Source organism: Pollicipes pollicipes, unplaced genomic scaffold (assembly GCF_011947565.3).
Source record: "Pollicipes pollicipes isolate AB1234 unplaced genomic scaffold, Ppol_2.1 Scaffold_7261;HRSCAF=8764_pilon_pilon_pilon, whole genome shotgun sequence".
Lineage (NCBI taxonomy): Eukaryota > Metazoa > Arthropoda > Thecostraca > Pollicipedomorpha > Pollicipedidae > Pollicipes > Pollicipes pollicipes.
The window spans coordinates 63,381,987-63,404,310 of NW_023597054.1; the positions used below are offsets into that span (position 1 = coordinate 63,381,987).

Consider the following 22,324-nt stretch of genomic DNA (forward strand, 5'->3'; position numbering starts at 1 on the left):
GGTGGTTGGTGGCTTTGGTTTGGTGTTGTTGTTTGGTGATTACGTCGCCATCGGTTTAGTCAGCTAGTGTCGATCGTCAGGTTTTCCCAAACGCTCCATCACTGTTTATGCCGAAGTGGATGATAGCGTTAAGTTTTTTTATACGTAGACGGTTAACAAATTGGTACCGTTTTTGGCTGCTTCTATCTGACTGGTTTGCTCGTCATTTTCGACAAGACGCCGTAGCAAAATAACACAGTTTCCTGCGATTTGTTAGCGTGTTTTAGCAAGCTAAGCCAGCCATCAAGACGCGTGAAGCTTGTAATAAGAAACAAATAGTAAGCAGGAAAAACAATGCAATCAAGTAAGCACGATGCGAACGCTCAGATTCAGGAGTATACTACCTTTTTTGTACTATTCACTCATTCTTACATCAGGCGCGTACGAGTTGATCAGTAATGCGAGTTTTCTTCAGATGCTTCTGAATAAATCAGAATGTTGGTTTGAGGTAGCCGAACTTGCGGGAGGGATCTCGTTTGACTCCCTGCTTACCACTATGAAAGTGGTGCATTTTCTTTGCCTTGCTTTTTCTTTGCCTTGCTTTTTTTGTGTGGTCTGTGATGTTTGCGACACACCTATGTGCCCAGCTGCTTGTGTAATAGATGCTTCCAAAGCTTGAAACACTCTGATTAGACGAATAGATATGCGAAGAAGAAGCTGTTATCCCGCGAATTCAACGAAACGTTATGCTATGATTATGATTTCTTCCCCCATGGCGGTAAACACAGTGACCCTCTCGAGGCGCATTTTGCCCTTTGGGAATGGGAGTATCATACGATCCATGCGACGGACTGGCTCAAACTTCAGCCGATGTGGTCCTCGGCAAGAAGCTCTTGCCGACCGGGCCAATCACAAACGTTATTTCATTTGCACCAGTAGTGGTGCGCACGGTGGTCGTCATGGAGACCGTGGTCAGGACTGCATGGAAGGTGCGCAATAAGTATATTTGATATCCTTGTTATGCCTTGACGGCGCCGCAGTGGCAGTGCCCGGTGCTATTATTGGACTTATTAGGCGTGAGGTTTAACTGAAGTATGTTTTTTTATCGATATGCTCCAAAGGCGGAACACTACCTTTAAGAGTATGACTAGCTCAGTGAAGTGCACTCACTCCGATCAGCTGCTGAACATGGCATTGCAGTTTTCACTTTGATCTGCAATTTATGATCCCTTGTATGTGCTTAGGCCTCAAAGGCTTGGAGCGCGCAAGGTCACCGCTGGGAGGGGAGATGCCTATTGCTTCGTTAGGTGCCCAGACATACTAGACGATGTAAGTACAGTCGCTGTCGTTCACAGAAATAAAGGCCAAAAATACTGGTCATATAGCTGACTGGCATGCACGAACGGTAAATTGGGAATATGCCTCACAAACTGGCACGTTGTGTACTACAGGAACCGATGTGTCCCATCAAAACTTGATTTGTATGCGCAGGATGAACGTTCTAGCATTTGCATCTTACTTCACCCAAAATGACGCCATAAAGCCCTTGTTGTCAAGATGCTGTGACGACACTAACCAAAACACTAACTCCTTGAGTTGTATTATGCAACGAAATCTGTCATTGTACTGAGGGCGATTGACAGTTTTTGGGACAAAAATATTTTTGACATCCGACAAATATTTCACAGGAAAACCTACCTTAACGCTCAATGTACTCACCGGCAAGCCGTGCACACCAAGTCGTTCCGCCAGTCCCTGATGGACGCACCAACCTCTGCTGCACTGGTGCATCCTAGCACGCGAAGCACCACCTGCTCTGCCTCCTCGGCGGTGCTTTCCATCCTGTGCTGTTTTTGCTTTCGGGAACTGGAAAAGCCGGCGGGGCCAGGTCAAGCGAGTAGGGTGCGGTGTAGAGGGTTTGTGCTAGAACATGCGTGATTGTGGAGACGGCGCATCTCAAAAACATAGCCGTCTCCTGCGACGTGATAGACTGGGCGCTGTCGTGCGTGGAGGTGGAACTTGTGACCTCGCTTGGGCGGTCGTTCTTAGTTACGGCACCCAGCATCTCCTTCGGCGATGGTACGCACCTCGCGGAGTTGAAAAGCTCACCCCTGGGAAGAAATACGATATTGATGATGCCGTCAGCGTAAAAAAAACACCCAGGACGCATGAAGTCAGTCATACGCCCGAGCCTCAGCTGAGTTGAGACCCTCTCGCCGGCTTCCGTCCATTCTTTACGCTCTTTTTTTTCAGCGGCTCGAAGGGCTGCTCAAGTTTTCATCAACAGTGCTTATTGAGTCCAGGAATCGTTGGCAGCCATACTCGTACTGATCGAGCACCACCCGGGCAGTGTCCACGCGTGCAGTCTTCTGCTGCTGAACGACGCAGTGCGGTACCCATCCGCAGCACACCCGTCCGAATTGCCAAGCTGATTCACCACTCGTTTCATTGTGATCTCGTTGACACTGACGCAGCTGATACTGTTTTGAAGGCTCTTCTGCCGGTTTCCCGCGGCCATTCCACAATGTAGCGCTTGATGTCATCCGTGCGCATGCGCCTTTACTCCCTCACATGAGGTTTGTCCGAAGTGCCCGTTTGCCCCTCCTGGGAAGCTCGTTTGTCGAGGTGCTCGTTTGGTTCAGTGGGCGCCAGCGACATATGGTCTACAAAGACACGGCCCTGTATTCGTGTGCGTTTAAGCAAGTATTGATACACCTTAAAGGGAATGTTTGACATTTTAGATATTGCAGCAAGCAGCAGATATGAAACAAGCTCAATTATATTTATTGGCATGCTTTCTAAGTGGAAAACGCTGCCTAGACAGCACAATTCTCTGTTTAGCAAATATGCTCATCAATGCATCATGGTTTGATTACGTCATAGTGTCTTGCACAACGTTGGTTGGGAGCCAATTGACCGCCGTTATATCTAGAAATCGTGCTCACCAACGCCTGCCATGAACGCCTCGACAAGTATCTGTTTCTTGGCCTTGACCGTTGCATAGTATATGGAATGGCAGGATTTGGATGACGTTATTATGCCGTCATGAATGCCAAGTGACTGAAAAACTGCCTGAAACTCCACCCAGTATACATTTCTTCATGCCTGCGGGCGTGTAGCTCAGAAACTAGAGGAGCTTAGGTCATAAGAAGAACAGCACCGATAGCGCCGCGGACAGTATCGATAGCGCCGTGGAAAGTACCGATAGTTCTTCAAAATTGTGATTTCAGCTCCCCACCAAACATAGATGTGGCACACCCACTTTAACAGATACTTTCCCAGCCATGGATCAGTACAAATGATGTCGCGCTGGGAGCGAATGCTACATGACATCTGCTGTGCCGATTACCTCATTGAGGTAATAGTTGAATGCCCTTTGCAATGAAATAGTGCATGGCTAGCGAGCTGTGGCTTCGCCTTTTATGTTGATTGATTTTTTCAGCAGACTGGGTGGCTATTATGAAATCAATTCGGTTAAAACTGTGCCTAGCAATACTTTGGTCGTAGGTGAATAGAGCCAATATAAATGTTGTAAAGTAAGAAATGTCAACACGTAGTAATAGCATGGAGTAATGGATAGAACTGCTAGATGGGACAGAGTCGTATCAAAAGCTTACGCTAAGGTAGCCCTTTTTGAAAAAAATGTCCGAATTCTGTGTCTGGCTCGCCGATCCACATACATCTTTTCCACATTTAAGTTTGGACTTGGGGTGGCACTCCCGATTTAACTCTCGTGCTGTGGGGGGGGGGGGGCGGGGGGGGGGGGGGCGCATCATCACCCCATCCCTATTAGTCCACGTTCTGAAAGTCTGCGAATCAGGGCGAGGGTCAAACATGGTTTAAACTACACAGCGTAAATCAACGCCAAAACACACTGGATGTCACGCCACGATGCGTTGTAGGAGAGATTAGGGTGAGTTGTATCATGTCCAAGTAGTGTCTAAGCGATTGATGGCATTCTTGAATCGCTAAACTGACACACAGAAGCTATGTCCACCTTTCAGTGTACTTCCGGCCGCATACGTGTACAGGTCTCGGGAAAACGATAGCGATCGGTGTAAATGGGTGTTTAGGAGCTTACAGCATGACTCGACCAACCTGAGTGCTATACTGAGTGACAGGGAAATGTATTTGTTGTATCTACTGTAAAACGTGTGGCGTCTGCGTCCCAAGGATTTTGGGGTGGCACGAACTTTCTTCCAAAATGTTTTATCAGCTGTGCATGGGGCATGTTGTATCCGTGGCACAATGTACCAACGATATATGAGTGTCTGGCTTCCTGGCAGTGATTGACTGACATGATTGCCATGATTCATTGGCGCGCAAAAAACAAGTCGACAATTACATTACCTTTGTACACCCGTGATCTCTATTTGGGCAACTGAAACCGAGGTGGCAGTATTCGTAAGGCGAGCGCTGGTTGATGAACAAATGGCAAAACTGTGTCATGCGGCAATCACGACGAGTTACAAAATAGCACAGACGGGCGCATTTTGTCTGCATGTCGTCTCACATCCAGCTTGCTTGCGATGCAGCCTACTTTACGACAAAAGCAACATAAACACAGCTTTCCATAACGTGAGAGAATTTACCCCAGGGTGGGGGAAACCGTCTCATTTGAGAGAGGTAATTCAGAAGTAATTTGTCAACAAACGAAGCCGTGCTTTCTTAAAGTGTGCCGCAGCATTTTAAGGTGAGGGTTATGGCTACGCTTTTATATAAAAATCTTAGACTTATTCTCACTAGATATAACAGGAGAAAAGTAAGAGTAAAAACGGATTCAACACCCCCTACTCTCCCTTATATCCAACGTACGCTGTAAAACACCCAGTCAATCACCAATATTCAGAGCCTCAGCGAGCGGGTGTGCCTAGTGAACGGGCGCCAGCAGCAGTACGTACACGACTCACTTCATCTCCTACCAGGCTGATGGAGCGGTCCGGCCTGCCAGTCCACTGACGCGTGCGTACAGGCGCGCCCGAGGACCGCCGGGGCGCAACACACCCCAGGCATGGGTGTAACCATCTATCGGAGAAAAGGAGAGCAATTCGGATTAGGGGACGAAAATGAAGACTATGTGGCCAGCCCGACCTGATGACATGTTTAATAAGAAAACGGGGCGAAAAGTATTCACCGGGCAAAATTGGAGGAAACAAAATCCCATGTTGTGCAATTTGGGGACAGCCCACACCCCCAGGGGTTACACCCATGGTTCCGGGCACAGTCGGTCAGGTGTAACCGCAGGCGTGTTCGCTGCTCTGCCCGTCACGCTCACGTGCCGCGCTCGGCCGGCTTCCGCCGGAGACGGGAGGTGCCCTGGAGGTCGGCGTGTCCTCTGGGCGCAGGCGCGTGAGTCACTGGCGGGCGGCGCCGACCGTTCTGGAGCGGCGCCGGGCCCGGCCAAGCCGACGGCGGAGCTCGGCCGGCGGGCACCGTCAGTCAGAGCCCGCCCGCCCCCGGAACAGCACACAACATGAGGACCCTGCTGGTGATCGCGCTCGCTGCGCTCGGCGCCTACGCCGGTGAGTGCCTGCACGCTCAGCGTGCCTGAGATGGCACGACGGCACGGTGCCGACTTTGCGAGCCCTTGCACACACTGTAGGGTTCTGACTGCTGCAGCTGCTGCTAGAGCTGGGCCTGCTGACATGTGTGCGTAGTGCTGAGCCTGTATAGTGACTGTTATTTCTCAAACGTACTTGCGAATAAAACGTCATGGTTGTCCAGGCCACTTCCATGTCATTACAGTATCTGCCGGGACCACTACATTGTGTTAGTATTGTATCTGTGTATCCGTCTCCCTCCCCTCCCCCGACGTTGCTTTCATAAGGCCAAGTTGTATGTTGTAAGTTGTAACGAGTTACATTACCTGATCCATGATCCACCCGTGTCTTAGAGACCTTGTGTCAAGTTTCCCCATTCCTATATTGAAAAGGTAGTATTGAGTCTCAGAGGCCCCGTGAAGCCTCAGCGAGAAACGGCGTAGGCGTCGATAGTGCAGTGAAACAGTCGCCTCCCATCTTTGAAAACGAGGCAGGCATCACGCCCTTTCTCCCCCTCGTCTCCCCTCCCACCTCGTCAAAGCCCAAACCGCCGTTACCCACGCGGCTCATCGTCGTCAGCGGTAGCACGTCGGAGTGTTCGTGGTCCAAACCGAACTAAATCCAGTCTGGCGCCTCAGCTCCGTCACGCTCCGCCCTAAGCTGTGCTGGAGGTCATGTCAGGCGTCGACACGCCGGCTGCCTGGGAGCCTCCATCAACACGTGTCATCCTGCCTCAGAAGCTTCGCCTGACCCCGCCGCCCCTGCCCTCGATCCCGGTCGGGCTGGGCCTCCCGCTATGTCTAACCCTCTCCAGGCCCCGCCACCCCTGCCTCTGATCCTGGTCAGGCTGGGCCTCCCGCTGTGTCCGACCCTCGCCAGGCCCCGCCGCCCTTGCCTCTGATCCTGGTCAGGCTGGGCCTCCAGCTGTGTCCGACCCTCTCCAGGGCCCGCCGCCCCTGCCTCCGATGCCGGTCGGGCTGGGCCTCCAGCTGTGTCCGACCCTCGCCAGGCCCCGCCGCCGGTTCAGCCGTGCCTGCCCGTCACGTCACCTCACGTTCGTCTCCGTTCGGGCCTACGGCAGCCTTGAGGCGGCCCGCCGGCGCGTGACCCGGCGCGACCCTCCCCCTACCGCCCCGCAGCGCGCGACCCCGGCACGGCGAGCAGCCACTGACTGTGGTTAGCTCGGCTCCCTGGCTCCCGTTACTGTTTCCAAAGAAACCATTCTTGACTGCTGTACTCAGATCCCACACCCTTTAATGGATTCTGCAGTCTGTATGGTGTATGTGTGTTAAGGATTAGGGCCTGGACTCATAATCTGCGCAGCTTTTATTTGTGTTGTATGGACTCGTAGACCGCGTAGTTCAACCGACACGTCCTATTGATCAATAACTGGAGAAAGGTGAGCTCAGGTGAAATCAGATTGTCTCCTTTTTGTTTATGTAGTTTTGATATGCGAAGCTGGTAATCTTGCTTTATGGATCTAAGGATAGGTGACATAATTTCGCCTGGCGTATGCACGTGACGCATAGTTGCACGAGCTCCCCGGGTTCAACCATCCCCGGATTCACCCATTCACCCATTCACTTCAGTCGTCTGTCACATCTGGACCGCCCTGACTGGCCCATGTCCTGCATGGAAGAGTCCAACAACGGTGCCCAGCCTGACCGCTGAGCTGAGCTGAGCTGAGCCGAGCTGAGCTGAGCTGGGCTGAGCTGAGCTGAGCTGAGCCGAGCTGAGCCGAGCTGAGCTGATCTGAGCCGAGCTGAGCTGAGCCGAGCCCTGGCCGGTCCGTTGCAGCGCCTCTCAACACCGAGGTGGACCTGGTGCAGCCGAGGAGGGTGTCCACGGGAGGCGGCGGTCAGTCCGGCTTGGGCTACGAGCCGAGGCCGCGGATCAGCTACCGTGACCTCCTGCGCGGCCTCGGCCTGGGCGGAGGTGCAGGTGAGAAACTCGTGGCACGCCTGCTGTCTCTGCCACAAGCTGCTGATTTAGTTTGGATCAGTACATGTCGGGAGTATTTCCCAGCATGTCATCGTAGATTTTCGCGGCAGGCAGCAGGAGCATTTCGTCGAACATCCAGGGTATCGTGAGTCCGAAGTATCCAGGGCCTGTACCAATGTTTCTGGAGCTCAGCCTAACGGATCGCACAGCTATCCTGTGCGCTATAACGGCGTCCTCCACACGTGGCGTGCACCCCGCGCGCCTTGTAACTGCCGGGAAGCGCCCGCCGCATGCAGGGGATACTTTATCGCCCCTCGCCTTTCGTCGCAGGCCTCACTCAGATGACAGTTTTCCCACGGGTCCGCGCCAGACCCGGCTCCCTCGCCGGCGGTACCAGCTGTCCCCCGCCTCTTCCCCGCTTTGTTTGGCCTTCGCCTTTCGCTGATGACAGATCTTTCGTGAAGAGTAACGAGTGGAGTGTCTACAGAGGGTCGCTTGTGGGGAGTGTTCCCACGATTTTCCGTCTTGCTGAGCCGTTTTATAGTCTTGGCAAGCCGAATTAAGCGCGTCGAGAAACATGTCAGTTAGATGTCCTTGCCCCTAGATGTCTTAGATGCCCTGAAAGATGCTGTGTCAGTTCCGGCGCACCTCCCGAGCCTCCACCGGAGCTGCGTCGGAGCTGGTCTTGTTTCAGCGTCCCCCTCGTCACGCAGGCCACGTGCACATTTCAGGCTTTCCGGGCCTGTTTCCGTCCTCAAACCCCAACTGTGACCGAGGCCACTTCCAGCTGAGCGATGAAGAGTACAGCCTGGTGATGGACTGCCAGAGGAGCAGCGACGAAAACAGCGAGCTCAAACAGGTCAGCTGTGCTGATCCGCGCCGAGGCCGGCCGGTCGTGCATTAATTCTGCAGGTGGCTGTACATTATCTGCGACTTTACAGCAGGCTGCAACAGCCTAAAACTGTAGCCTATGACTGCTTACAGTTTACAGTTATAGTGTGCAGCGATATTTTCACCTACAGTTTGCAATTAAAGATAACAGTTACAGTGTACAGCCACATTTTACCATTATCGTGCACAGTTACAGTTTACAGAGGCAGTTTCCAATAACAGTTTACACCAACAGTTCAGTCACAGTTTATAAGTAGTTTCTTGTTTTTGCAGTTGCAGTTGCCCAATTACAGTTGTTTGCAAAGCCATCACGACATTCATGTTTTCCAACCAAGCAACCTGTTACGTGACCATTTGTGCAAATGGTATGCAGGCACGCCATTGGGGCCGTATGACCCACTCAGCTACTGAGGCTTTATGGCGTCGTCTGCCTTTCATTCTGGTAGGAAGGGTGGGCACCACGAGGGCTGCCTGTGAAGTAATCCCCGATGGCTGGCTCAGAATATACACAAGTATATCTGATTCTTGCCTGAGTGGAAAAGTTAACGCACCCATCAAACGTATTTGTCAGCATCCAGTTCCATAATCCCGTTTTGTACCCGAAACAGTCGTATCATCAATATGATTCCTAGACGTCAAGCAATGGGGTCATCTGCATAGGACTCGGATGCAATCCGAATTTCCTAGTCATTTAAAACATTCCTGACCAATGTGTATGCGCTCGCGTAAAACTGCGCCACCAGCCCGTGGGTGCTCCTGCATCCCTGCATCTGCGACTCGCCGCCAGTGTACGGCGACGAACTGTCCTGACCCGGACCGGACCACCGCAACGATCGACTTCCGGCCGTTATCGCCGACCCATTTAGCGCCGAATACCACCGCTGGTGGTGACGCTCCCCCCTCTCCCCACTCTCTGCCCGGAAATATATTACCGGTCTATTAAAGTAGGCATGCGCGGTGGTTTCTATTGGTTCTCGCGTGCTGACAAGCGGCGAAAAGTGGGCCGTGCCGGGTTGTGTTGGACAGGCTGCGGGGTTTGTATGTAATGTGTCATTCACCACGGCTGACTGCCGACCGTCTATTTCAGTGTATTGTCAACGCCCTGCCGGACGAGTCCAAAGAGCTGAAGGAGTTCTTAAACAGGGATGAGGTAATTTGAATGTTCCACCACGCCGCGGTCTAGTGCCACCCCTGAGCCGGATCTGGTGCCGCGATATACTGCCACCCCGGAGCCGAATCTGGTGCTGCGGTATAGTGCCACCCCGGAGCCGGATCTGGTGCCACGATATACTGCCACCCCGGAGCCGGATCTGGTGCTGCGGTATACTGCCACCCCGGAGCCGAATCTGGTGCCGCGGTATAGTGCCACCCCGGAGCCGGATCTGGCGCTGCGGTATAGTGCCACCCCGGATCCGGATGTGGTGTCGCGGTCTCGTGCCAACCCTGAGCCTGATCTGGTGTTGCGGTATAGTGCCACCCCGTAGCCGGATCTGGTGCCGCGATTTAGTGCCACCCCGTAGCCGGGTCTGGTGCCGCGGTCTAGTGCCACCCCGGAGACGGATCTGGCGCCGCGGTCTAGTGCCACCCCGGAGTCGGACCTGGTGCCGCGGTACAGTGCCACCCCAGAGCCGGATCTGGTACCGCGGTCTAGTGCCACCCGGAGCCGGACCTGGTGCCGCGGTTTCGTGCTTCCCCGGAACTGGATCTGGTAAGACTTGGTGTGCGTACGATCCCTTCTATGGTCCTCTCAACGGACTGGCTTCCATTCTTCCATTTCGTCACGACACGGCGTCTCGGTCCAGGGAGCTATGGCACCTGACCGCGTCGGTAGCTCCTGCTGCTTGGAATGCGGCGCTGCGTGCTGCTGTGCCATGCGCGGTACTCAGTAGCGGGGGGAACCGTGACACCCGGGATCCGCCTCGCCTACCCCTCCCCCCCAACACGAAGAACAATGCGCCGCTGGGCCGAGACAGTGAAACTCATGCCTGGCGCATGTGGCGTACGAAAGCGACAGGCCTAAATACGCGCCCCTCGGTAGCAGGCAGAAACGCTAACCACTGCAGTGATCAGATGACGTCAGCTAGCTGTGGGGGTGGGCCCTTTCCAAAGCACTCTTAGATGGGCCTAGAGATTCCTCTCCCGCAGGGGCGCCCTAATTGCTTTTTCCAAGAGATGTCACCAGCTCTGTCAGGGGTTTGTGATCTATGTAAGCCAGTTGCTCAGGGTTCCAACGGTCCTGCCCGGTGCTGGTGGCGGGGGTCACTCCTATTCAGGGTTCTGACAGTCCTGGCCGGCGCTGGTGGCGAGGGTCACTCCTACTCAGGGTTCTGACGGTCCTGGCGGGCGCTGGTGGCGGGGCTCACTCCTACTTAGGGTTCTGACAGTCCTGCCCAGGACTGGTGGCGGGAGTCACTCCTACTTAGGGTTCTGACAGTCCTGGCCGGCGCTGGTGGCGGGGGTCACTCCTACTTAGGGTTCCGACAGTTCTAGCCGGCACTGGTAGCAGCGCCAATCAGCCAGCCCAGTCGTCTCCGTGGCGGATGGCGTTGACCCAGCTGTCCCGGCGGTTCGGCTCCCGCGCCGCCTCACACCCTGCAAACGTCACGGTATCCCGCTGCCAACCGGCGCCGGCCACACCCCTGGGCCCGGGGCGCGGTGGCAATACCGCGCACTTCCGGTCGGCGGTAATGAGCCATCAGTGGGCCACCTCGCGATCACACCAACGCATCGTTCCGGTGGCGCCGGACACGCACGGCGTCACGAACGTCGCCGGATGGCGCGGCGGAGCTGGTACTGCGCAGCGCAGCATCCGGCGGAGTCGCGGCTGAGCGGCAACCATGGTCAGGGCTGGGACGTACCTGGCTCTGAAAGCAGGCGGCAGGGCAGGCTCCAGCCAGCTATTGCGTGGCTCCCGCCGACGTGTTCCTGGAATGGCGACATTTGCCGGTGCTGCATCGCTGCAGTGTGGGAGCAGAACGCTCGGAACGCCGCTGTGAATCAGACGTGCCTGCTCTGCTTGCCTGCCGTGCGGCAAATATCCTGAAGTCGGCATGGACACGGTCGGCTGCTGGCTCCGATTCACATCACGGGGGAGGAATGCTGGGCTTGTTTCGTTTTACGACTTGTTTTGCTCGGCAAGCGATGTTGCAATCAGTGGCGAACCCATTCGCTCCGGTGCATTAATTTGACGTGGCGTGTTTCAGTACAGCCTGGCCGGCATCAGCTCGTCCTTCTCCATCGTGATCCTCGACGGAGAGGTGCGTGTGCCGTCGGATGACGCGCTCCCCCACCGGTTTGACGGGGCGGTCGGACGGGAGAGGCTGCGGTGGGCAGGTGCCAGGGCCCAGAACGCTCGCACACCGGGGGCTTGGAATACGCTTGGTGCGCTGTCGTTTCCTGTTTTCTGTGTGCGTTGTATCATCTTAATTCGCGAGCAGCACATACTGCATAAAGAAAAGGAGCCTAGCATGTGGATGTGGAAAGATGACTTCTGCATACCGCATAACGCTCACTCTAGAATCTATGACTTGTACATACTGAACAGGGCAAAATAATAACGCGCGTACCGTTACGCTGCCATCACCGCGGGCGGTCGATAACGTTGATGCACGTCACACCGAATGGATCGTCGGGTCCGCGGTGGCCACGTCTGAAGCTCATATCCTCCCTCGAGGTGGCCGCCGGGGGCCGTCGGCGCGTCTCACCGGTCCCGTGTCGTTCCAGATCGCCCGCAAGCGGAGGGTGACATTCCGCCTGTGTCCGGACGACGAGCAGAACACGGTGGAGGTGGCCGCCGAGCCCGAGGAGCCGTCGTCGGGCGCCGGCGGTGTGCCGTTCCCGGCGTTCGATACCACTGCGCTCTTCGGTGAGTGGCGGCACGGACCGCCGCCGGCTGTGACGCTGTCCTGTCGGCCTCCTGCCTCAGGCCGCAGAGCGTCTCTGCGCGAACACTCGGTCGACATGGACCCTTTTACGATCCACGAAGGGAGCGCTTCGGGCTTGGAGTGCTCGGAAAGGGGACAAGCGTGCGAGGCCCACGCAGGCTGGCGGAAGCCGACGACTGTTCTATACACCGGGTACCTCCACCATTAGTCACATCGGACGTAGTCGGCGGGGACAGCAATTACCGTGCCATGCACCACACTCGCGCGCTTCGCCCATTGCCAGGACGCGTGTGGAATGCGGGGTCGCGGCAGCAGCGGGTATTCCCGTAGTCCGAGCCGGTTCTCGTTTGATTTATTGAGTGGCAAACGTATGCCGCCCGGATCGCCGCTCTCGAACGGCGCTTTTCACTGGCCCACTGCGTGACACTACCATTGTCCGACGCATCCTGCGGCGCTGGTAGCGTGCATACAGCACTCCATCCGCTCCGGCCCACGCGGTATGCGGGGTTCTCCAGCGCCGACGCCTCCCAGGCCGGATAGCGCCATGGGTGTGGTGGGAGGGCAAAGTGGGAGGCACCTGTCGCACGTCACGTGACGCACACGCCAGGTGAACAGCTCAACCCTGTTGTACCAGCCGGTGACTGTTGACAGTTAACGCCGCTCTCACGGTGCACGTGTGGCTCGTGGTCCGCCGTGGCATTGAGACGCCCGTAGTGTCGGTCGGCAGCTGGTGACGGAACCGAGGCCCGCATGGGGACGGGACCCCGAGCTTCTCTCTGAGGGGGTCGGGGGGGGGGGGGGTCGACCCTGAGATACCCCTGTCAGACATTCAAATCTTGCTGAACAAAGGGAGGACTGAGGAATGTGCCACGGAGGTCGGCTTAACTACCTGATGCAGCCGGCGCGCGCTGTTGTTTTGAATATCGCTCCGCAATATTTGCCTAATGTGCACCGGATACTGGTGCTCATTTGCGTGCGAATTGCGTACATGCTTCGCTAGCGCTGTGACCTGATCACGCCTGGGGCTTTCCACCCGCGGCCCGAAAGCTCTGCAGCAATTGCGTCACTGCGCGCCGGCCGCTGCCTGTGTCGTGTGTGCCGTATCTCGCTGTGTCGGGCGATATACCGTGACAGCCTCGCGAGACCGCGGCGACCGGGGCTCCGAGACCCGGGCAGGGCGGAGGGACAGGCGGTGCCCCTCCGAACGAAGTAAAAGCCGCATCTCGCCACCACAACCACTCCACTGTGATGTCGCCGGCGAAGGGATATATGCCACTAGATACCAGATATGAACAGGGAAATGCGTTGATTGTGACGCAAGCAATGATAGCAAGCAATGTTTAGAGGGTTTTGACTCTGTAGGTGGAATGACAGTGCTTTTTTGAGATGCTTTAATGGCTGATGGTCAGGTTTGTCACGTTGCTTTCCTTCGGACATTGGGAGCTTGGATAGTTTTGCTTTGACGTCATGCTGTCGTTGTGGTCTCCAAGCGACTGGACGATATTATTTTGGATTTTCAGGAGGATCTGGACGACCAGCGTTCCAGCTCCCTGACTTCTTCTCGCAGCAAAACCCGTTCCTGGACTTTGGAAATGCTTTCAAGCCGTTCTTCCAGGACACCAGTGACCTGTTCCCCACATTCCCTAACTTCGGCGGATCGGAGGAAGGGACCAGTAAGCAGCTCCATAGCAGCAATACATCAAACAATGCGCTAAATATATGTAATAACGAGCAAGTATTACATTTCATTCTCAGTGAAACAGCAAAGCTTGAGTAGGAGGCATCGTGTCCTGTTGTAACCGTCGTTGTTGGACGCACTTGGACTTGGAATTCACGACGCACTCAGCTGCTGAAGTTATATGACATTGCCTGCTTCCCAATCTGGCAATGAAGACGGGCACCGCGGGGAATCGAACCCCGTACCTCTGGTTTCGCAGGTCCCAGTGATATGAAATATTACGTTGTGCCCAACGGTTTTGCTACTTAATGGTTGTTTTGCTACAGTCAAGCGTGTTCGTCGACTAATCCTGTCCAGATTCATATATCTTTGAGTCATTTCATCCTTGAAACCTTCTCCCTAAACGTGCACTGCATGCGCATCAAGAGGTCCGCTCATCAGAGGCTGTCGACATCAACCCGTTGTTTGCGCCACAGACGTGGACTACGAGAACTGCGTGTCGGAGTCGTTCGAGCTGCCCAGGGAGCAGTTCAACAAAGCCAGAGACTGTCAGTACGGCACTGTTGACTTCAAGCAGGCAAGTCCATTTAGGGTCGGGCCGTGCAGCACCCTGTCTCCAATCGAGTAATGGCTCGACGGCGAGCGTTGTTTGATTTGTACACCAGCGGACAGCACGGCTTGCGTGCCGTGCGCTGTTTTTACTTAAAGCGCGCTACACTCACGCGGTGCTTGCACATTCACGCTTTAGCCGGCTCATAGCTGTCACATAACGCCGGCTCGTGCACCTTCATGCACGATTTTGAAGAGACGTACTGTTCGTGGTCATGATAACATGTCAACCTACCGCTGCCGAGCCGCGAGCGCGCCATTACGAGCGCTATCGTGACGGTGGCGCTCCATGGTACACCAACTTGGTACGATGGCTAACAGATGGCGCTGGGGATGACGTGCCCACCATCGCTGACCAGCTGGCGCATCCACAGTGTCTGCGGACTGAGCTGGGTTCGAGTGAGGAGGCCAAGGACCTGCTCAAGTTCGTGGAGGCCGACGGCCACCAGATCGTCGGTACCCGGTTCTACTCCTACGTGTCGGTCATCGACGGAGAGGTGAGATTCAGCGTCCACTGCTTCCGGCAGTTGTGAACCTGGCCATCAGGATTGTTTCGACCGTGACTGCTTGGACCGTGCGTGCTGACGACAAACAGAAGGGTCGGGCTAGTTGCAAGCATGTTTCAGCAACAACTCAAAATGGTCAGCAGCGTTAGAGGTCAAATCGGCGTGCCAGCGCTCACGGCTTCCCAGTGCGTCTTTCTTCCCAGATAGCCAGAGGCAGCAGCCGGTATCGGCCGGTGCACGGGCTCGCTCGCGCCGCCTGACCAGACTCTCCTGGCCGCAGACCACGCGCAAGAACAAGATCCGCCTACAGCGCTGTCTGAAGACGGCCGAGCCGGAGACGTCGCAGCCGGACGAGGCGGCAGCGGCGGAGACAGAGGGCGCTGACGGCGAGCCGGCCCCGGCCGCGCCCGAGCCGGTGACGCCGGTCGCTCCCGCCCAGCCAGACCTCACCACGCCGCCCAACACGGACACCGCCTACACGCAGGGTGAGGCGGGCGGCACCGCCTGTCTGGCCACTGGGGTTTGGCGCGGTCTGCTGTTCCGGGTCTGGTCTGGTCTAGTCTTGTCAGGTCTCGGGAAGGAGACATGATCCACGGTGTGTTGCTGCGAATCTGAATCCGGTCTGAGACCTTTTTAGTCTTCTTGAGGCTTTGAGGGTTTGTGGTTTCTCTGGGGTTCAAAAGCGCCTCGAAACGTGATGACGTTGACCCCAGCGCCATCTGCACTGCCAAACTGTCGGCCTGTAGTCAACTGAAGGCTGATAGCCACGTACAATGGACCATACAATGTGTTCAAGTTGTGGTTTTGTGGCCGGACCACCCAAGCTGGACGGCGGTGTCTCACTGTCTGATGTATGTGTGTATGTGTGTCTGTTACAGGTGAGATCATTGAGCCTTGAAGGACACCGGAGCTGAGCTTCAGTGGACAACGTGTTTGCGCGAGAAGAAAATGAAACCGTGCATAACGGGCATGATATATGCCCCGAAATAACACCCGTTGGTAGAGTACCACCAAAGACATGTGGTGCCAGTGGATGTCAAGTCGGAAGCTGTCATTGGCTGTTAAGAAGGTGGATAGAAGCCTTGGAGTAGAAGCAGTGTCGGTTTAAGATGTGTTGATATTGCGGCGCTTACCGTTGTTCTCGGTGAACAGCTCTGGCCGTTGGCGAAGTATACTTCCATCGCGTTTTTAGGTTGTTGTAACCAACGCCTGGCTTTGTTATTCGGCCAGTAACATTATGTGCAGAGCACGGCCGAAAGAGTACCCGTTGCAGCCGTAGTTTTGTTTACACATATTGATTGACACAGCGGTGTTGGTTTAATTTGTGAGGTCTTGGCATAGCCTTTGTCAAGCGGGCACACACTTGAGAATACAGTATAGATCCCATCGTTGTCTTACCGCGCTCTATGAAAATACTGTGTGGCTTTGTTTACCGGCTTCTTCACAACAGCACGTCACTCCTTTATAAGAGCATAGTCCCCACGCGTTGGCATGCCTGGAGCGCGCCAACCAGTCATTATTAGAAGGCAGCGCAGTGCGGTGCAGTGACGCTGTCGCAGAGCCGGGGCGGTGTCCGGCGGTGACGTGCCCCACGGCTGACGGCCAGGAACCAGGGCTGACAGCACCGCTCCCCGTCGCGTAGCCGCGCCTCGCGCCGGCAGCCTTCGTGAGCGGGGCGGGCGGAGTGGCTCAGTGCTCGGAGCGCTTGATGGTACCGCCCCGAGTCCTCCAGCTTGAACTTGCGCATTCCAAACATTCATAAATGCCCTCGACGGGTACCGTGATAACTTCGCCATCCAGCACGGCGACATGCAGCCATGCCGCGTAGGCGTACCTTTTGCGCAGGCTGCACGTCTCTCGATCAAAGAACGGGCGTGGGTGACGGCCGTGACTCCCGGATACTCTAGCTGGTCCCACACCATGGCCCACCCACGTGTCATTAGCGTGGATGGATGCACACGTCTCTGACAAAGGTGCATGATTGCCAATTACGCAACTGGCCACATCCGGTTGTGTTTCGGTATGGCGTCGCCGGGCGTTTTTCAAAGAGCCATTGCGACGGCGCAGCAAGCAGGCGGTGATCTAATGTTACGTGCAACGCTACGGGATCGCGCCTCACCTGTCACCTCAGAGTCTGGAGAACAGGTATGAGAATGAGAGAGTGAGCATATATATATATATATATATATATATATATATATATATATATATATGTGTGTGTGTGTTTGTATGTATGTATACATGGGTATAGGCGAGATGATTTATGACTAATCGAAAACACGAGGGGTTTGATTCGAGCAATAGGACAAAGGCACAAGAAACTGATTAAAAGTGCATTTGCCCTTGCGTATAACAAAATTTGCATTGATAAAAGCATACTGTCTAAGTAAACGAATATATATATATATATATATATATATATATATATATATATATATGTATATATATATATGCATGTGTGTGTGTGTGTTGTGCGTGCGTGTGCGTGTGCGTGCGTGCGTGCGCTCGTGCGTGCGGGCGTGCGTGTGTACGTGTGTGTGTGTGTGTGTGTGTGTGTGTGTGTGTGTGTGTGTGTGTGTGTGTGTGTGTGTGTGTGTGTGTGTGTGTGTGTGTGTGTGTGTGTGTGTGTGCGTGTGTGTGTGCGTGTGTGTGAAAGGGAGAGAGAGACAGAGAGAGAGAGAGATCGTGCCGTTGAAAAGAAATGACAGCTGTCCGAGCACGCACCGTCTGTGAAGTTAGCGATTTATTAAGCTATTTATTTAGCAACTAGTTTGGATTTAGCTACAAACGCCTGAGTGAGTCAACTGGAGGATGAGAACACCGAACTTGACCTATATTATTTCAATATAACGTGACATTAAACGTGAAAAGTAAACTCAAGCGACTTGGAACTCCATATCACTTAAAAGTTACGGACAATCTCGGATTTTAAATAATACTCACCGGTACACGAACCAGCGTCCGTAAAAAGTTCTGACCACTTAAGCTTATCCTTCACGGTCAAATGGCGCGGAATTCCATTTCACCCAAAAGTTGTAGAGAGAGTTCCCGTCATTTATGTCTGGATTCCGCCTTCAAGGGTGACCTTGAGAGGTCAAGATTTTTTGACGGACGATGCTTACAAATCTGAGATCGGCCGTAACATTTGGATATGGAGTTGGGCTTAGAAAAATATGTTATGAAGTAACTCTATAGCATGCGTAACAACTCCTTAACTTTGTTGACGGACGCAAATTTATGCGCTGAAGACGATTATGATCATTAATAATCCAAAATCTGCCGCAACTTTTTGGTGAAACCAAGATCTCCGTCGTTTGACCTGTAGGGGTGACATTGAGAGGCCAGACCTTTTTCTTGGACGTTAGTACGTACGCTGGGGAATATTGTGGTACTTAAAAATCCGAAATAATCTGGAAAGCTTAACGTGATGTGGAGTTCCCGGTCATTTTATTTCAATTCAGCTCTATGATGATATTTTTATTTTGATTGAGATGGCTTAACTAATTTTAATGTCACTTTAACTGTGTTGCTCACAAATGATAAGCATCGAGTGATGTCGACATAGAATTGCATTTGAAAACTGAGGCAGACAACTCCAAAAAACACTCCGAATCTGTATAGAAACGACCGGTAGAAGATAAGAAAAAAACACATCCATCCGAGCTCACGCATCTTAATACCCAATAGATAGCTATACGCCAATTCTGTACGAAGCGCACAGCTAAGCCGAAAGGTTTCAATGATCCGTATCGGGTATCAGGATGGAAAGCACTTTGTAAGCGGGCATCCGTGCTTGTCACAACGAACGTAAGGCTATTCATAATCTTGCATAAACTAAACAATGTTACTGAAACCAGGTCCCAGGAAAGGGTTGGTGTACTCAGCCTCGGACAAAGATTACGAACACGTGCAGCGATTCTAAGATCTTGAGATTTGCATTGTCTTTACCTGCCTTGCTAAAATTGATAGTTGAAAGTTGCGATTTGTTGCACTGTACTTCATTGCTGCGTGTCGACTTACCGTTGGTTTGCCTAGCGTGGTGTTGCGTACCAAACACCAAGAGGATTTAACTTTATATTAACTTCTTGCGATGCTTTACAGCCAGAGGGAAGATCATGAGGACGGTAAATTAAAACGAACTAACATAAAAACAACGTAGACGAAGACGCGAACACGAAACAGGAATGGGGACAGCGAACCGGACAGGGGGCTAACTGCCCCCCCCCCTTCCCCCCCCCCTCCCTCCCGGGTTTCCCTGAAGCGCTGGCCGCCGTGTGGCCTCCGGCTGGGGCAGGCCGCCACCAAGACACATCTGGACGTCAGCCTGGTGGTGTCGGGTGACACTGGCGTCTGCCAAGAAGACGCAACAGAGAGAACACGAGCAGCGAACATACAGGGTTCCGCCGGGCGTGACAGAAATAGATAGCAGAGGAGACGTTAAACATTAGTTAGGAAGCGCTGAAAAAGCAAAAGGTATGCATTACTCGCCAGACGAATCCATGTGCACGTACGGCCGAAGTGAGGTGCTGACACATAAAATACACGACGAGTCTCTACTTAGTTGGCAACATGGTGTGTACGCCCTCGTGTACGTACACCACGCAAAAACGGATTGTTCCACATTTGCACAAGGACGTCAAATGGTCATGTTCTAAACAATTTCCTACAGTTCCGAGCTATGAGTTTTGACGACTTTGAGACCGCTATGGTTTCAAAGTCACCCAGGTATTTATGGCGCCATAAGAGTGTCCTTTAAATCTTGTCATTCCATTGGTCCTGCGGTGATCAAGGCCAAGAAAATATCATGTTCGAGTTGTTCATATCTCGCGCTCGGGGGCACGATTTCCAGACATAACGGCCGTCAGTTGGCTGTCAATTAATGCTGTGCGGGCCACGATGACGCTATCAAACAATGACACATTGAGGAGCATGTCTACTAAATAGAGCATTTATGTTGTTAAATGCAATCTTTTCTTCTTAAAAGCGTGCGAATAGTTGTAAGTGGTCTTACTTTATAATATCTGATGATTGCTTCACTTTCTTCAATGTGGGCTTTTTCCCTGAAGTGCAAGTTTCGAACACAAACCACTTAATGTGCTACAAAATACAGGAATGTGGGCAGCGCTACCGTTTATGGTGGAAATGAGGCTGGCAGTCAAACAGATTAAGAAAAAACACCCTGACCGAGCATGTGCACGTGCAACATATGAAACCGCGGACAAATATACTAGAGCACCACGAGAAAGGATCAAAACAGGCAAACTTAACGACATTTGGGTCAGTTTCACGAATCGGCTGATAAGGTACCTCTCGGCTAGTTGGAGTACTACAAGTGAGTCAGCGCATCCGCTACAGTGGTGATGTTAATACGGCAGTCTGGCAGCGACTCGGACACATGCCAACGCAACCCATGACCGGCCACTCTTGACACCCAGTCCTCCGGCCTTTTGACGAAATTTTGTCTGTAAGTTTTCTCCAGCTCTGAATACAATTCTGAAAACTAGATCAGTCAGAGCTACCGTTTCGGAGTTCTAGACTTTTTGTCGTTTTCCGTGTTTTTAAAAAGTAATGTGCATACGATCACATCTGGGAAGTTGTTAAGGGATACCATTCGCGTACCAGCAAGCTAAAAGGGAGGCAATAAATGCATATCATTCGTGTTGCAACCTTTAGATAATTTTGTAACAAGACCCATCATTTTAATTTACAACTAAAAATTATTTTTGGATTCTCCAGTAGTCGAGTTGCCACCATTATACCCCCTATTTGAGTGTCTGCATTGTCAGTTACTATATGCATTTTCAGGGAGATTTGTTCTATGAAGCTAGGAAAGTCAAATTAGTTTGGCCAAAAAATCTTACCGGTGCAACGTTGGGTATTTCTCAGAATATAAGACGGCGGCGGTCGCCATCTTGATTGCTGGTCAAGTTAAACGTTCTCACCAAGACGACCTGAAGGATCGTGTAACATCATGTGCAAGGGCTTTTGATAATAGGGAGTTAAACTCTGTATTTCTTTCTCAGGTACGAGATCAAAACCAAGGTCAAACCAAAGTTCCAACCTGACCATGATTCACGAAGATCACCTCGTTTGATTGCCATCTTTCTTTGTCTTTTCGTACCCATTATGACTACACCAATCGAAGCAGCTGCATTTATGACATATGATAACGTGTGCTATACATACAACGCATGTACCACAGAAGGCCTTTTCACCAAGCTGGGTACGTAAATATGCATATTAAGTTTCTGGGTAGACAGATGCCGGCATGGTCATCTCCGCATCAATGCTACGATAGTCCACGCCTTCGCAGTGTGAATGCCTGACGAAAGGAGGTCTGCCTGATCCCAAACATCCCCTTTCATGACGCGAAGCTCTTCTTCACGGTGCCACGAACAAGAGTTTGCTCAACAGAAGCCTATTTGCATGCACGGCTACACCTTGCGCACAAAATTTAGCTCGTCAGCATGCTGGGCTGTGTCGTCAAACATGCTCAGGCAAACGTCACCCTCTGCAGCTGCATGCTTAAAGTGGTGGCGGACGGTGCCCGGGCCATCCAAATTCTCAGTGATCACACCACAGTCTTCGTCCTCCTGATGTTATTGGCACAAGGATGCTGGCCGTCTCCAAGATTTAAATGAAGAAGTGGAATGGCGGTGTCATGGACGTCAACCCAACGAGAGACTAGATCTCAGAACCGATGAGAAGCTTTGTCCCAGAACCGGGGAGAGGCTAGGTCGCAGAACCGACGAGAGGCTGGGCCTAGAAAATGCAGTCAGGTTATAAGTGTTTACGCACTGGCGGAATGCGACAGTGTCGTGTCACCTCGAAAAAGGAAAGCAGTGTGCACTCAAGGCATACCAGCCGAGTACTCAGGTTGGCTGGTACGACCCACGCCCAGCTCAGCAACAACAGTCACCGTCTTCTTAAATATCTACGAAGGTCTCAAATCAGCTGCGCGACAACGACACGCGTGCTCGTTTCTTCCTCGGTCAGCAACAAGCCTCTGCCACTAAAGGAGCTGCCGCCTTCTGATGCCAACCCTGCAGCTTCACGTACTCAGAGCTCGCCTCCAGACGATGCTGTGGAAAGCAGCGGAATAACGTAAGCCCCCCCCCCCCCGAAGAAGAGAAGCTAAAAATGTTGCCAACTTTGGTTCGGGCGTCAAGCCTTCGCCATGACACCACCTGCCTCAACAGCGCCAGCTGCTCCAAAAGTACTCCTGCGTGGAGTGAGCCGCAGCTGCACCGTAAGGAGCAAGGCCAGCAGCGGCGCATGCCACAGCTGCAACAGCGC

At 53.1% G+C, this 22,324-nt stretch overlaps 1 protein-coding gene across 1 annotated transcript; it reads left to right on the forward strand.

Moving 5' to 3' along the window:
- The first annotated feature begins 5,386 nt into the window (after window positions 1-5,386).
- LOC119112069 (uncharacterized) lies at window positions 5,387-16,416 on the forward strand. Its single transcript, XM_037236053.1, has 11 exons — window positions 5,387-5,501; window positions 7,317-7,460; window positions 8,192-8,319; window positions 9,439-9,501; window positions 11,555-11,608; window positions 12,075-12,216; window positions 13,756-13,908; window positions 14,390-14,490; window positions 14,897-15,019; window positions 15,309-15,513; window positions 15,907-16,416. Exons 1-11 carry the CDS (start codon window positions 5,453-5,455, stop codon window positions 15,924-15,926), a joined length of 1,182 nt encoding a protein of 393 aa, XP_037091948.1. The 5' UTR covers window positions 5,387-5,452; the 3' UTR covers window positions 15,927-16,416.
- Window positions 16,417-22,324: the final 5,908 nt, after the last annotated feature.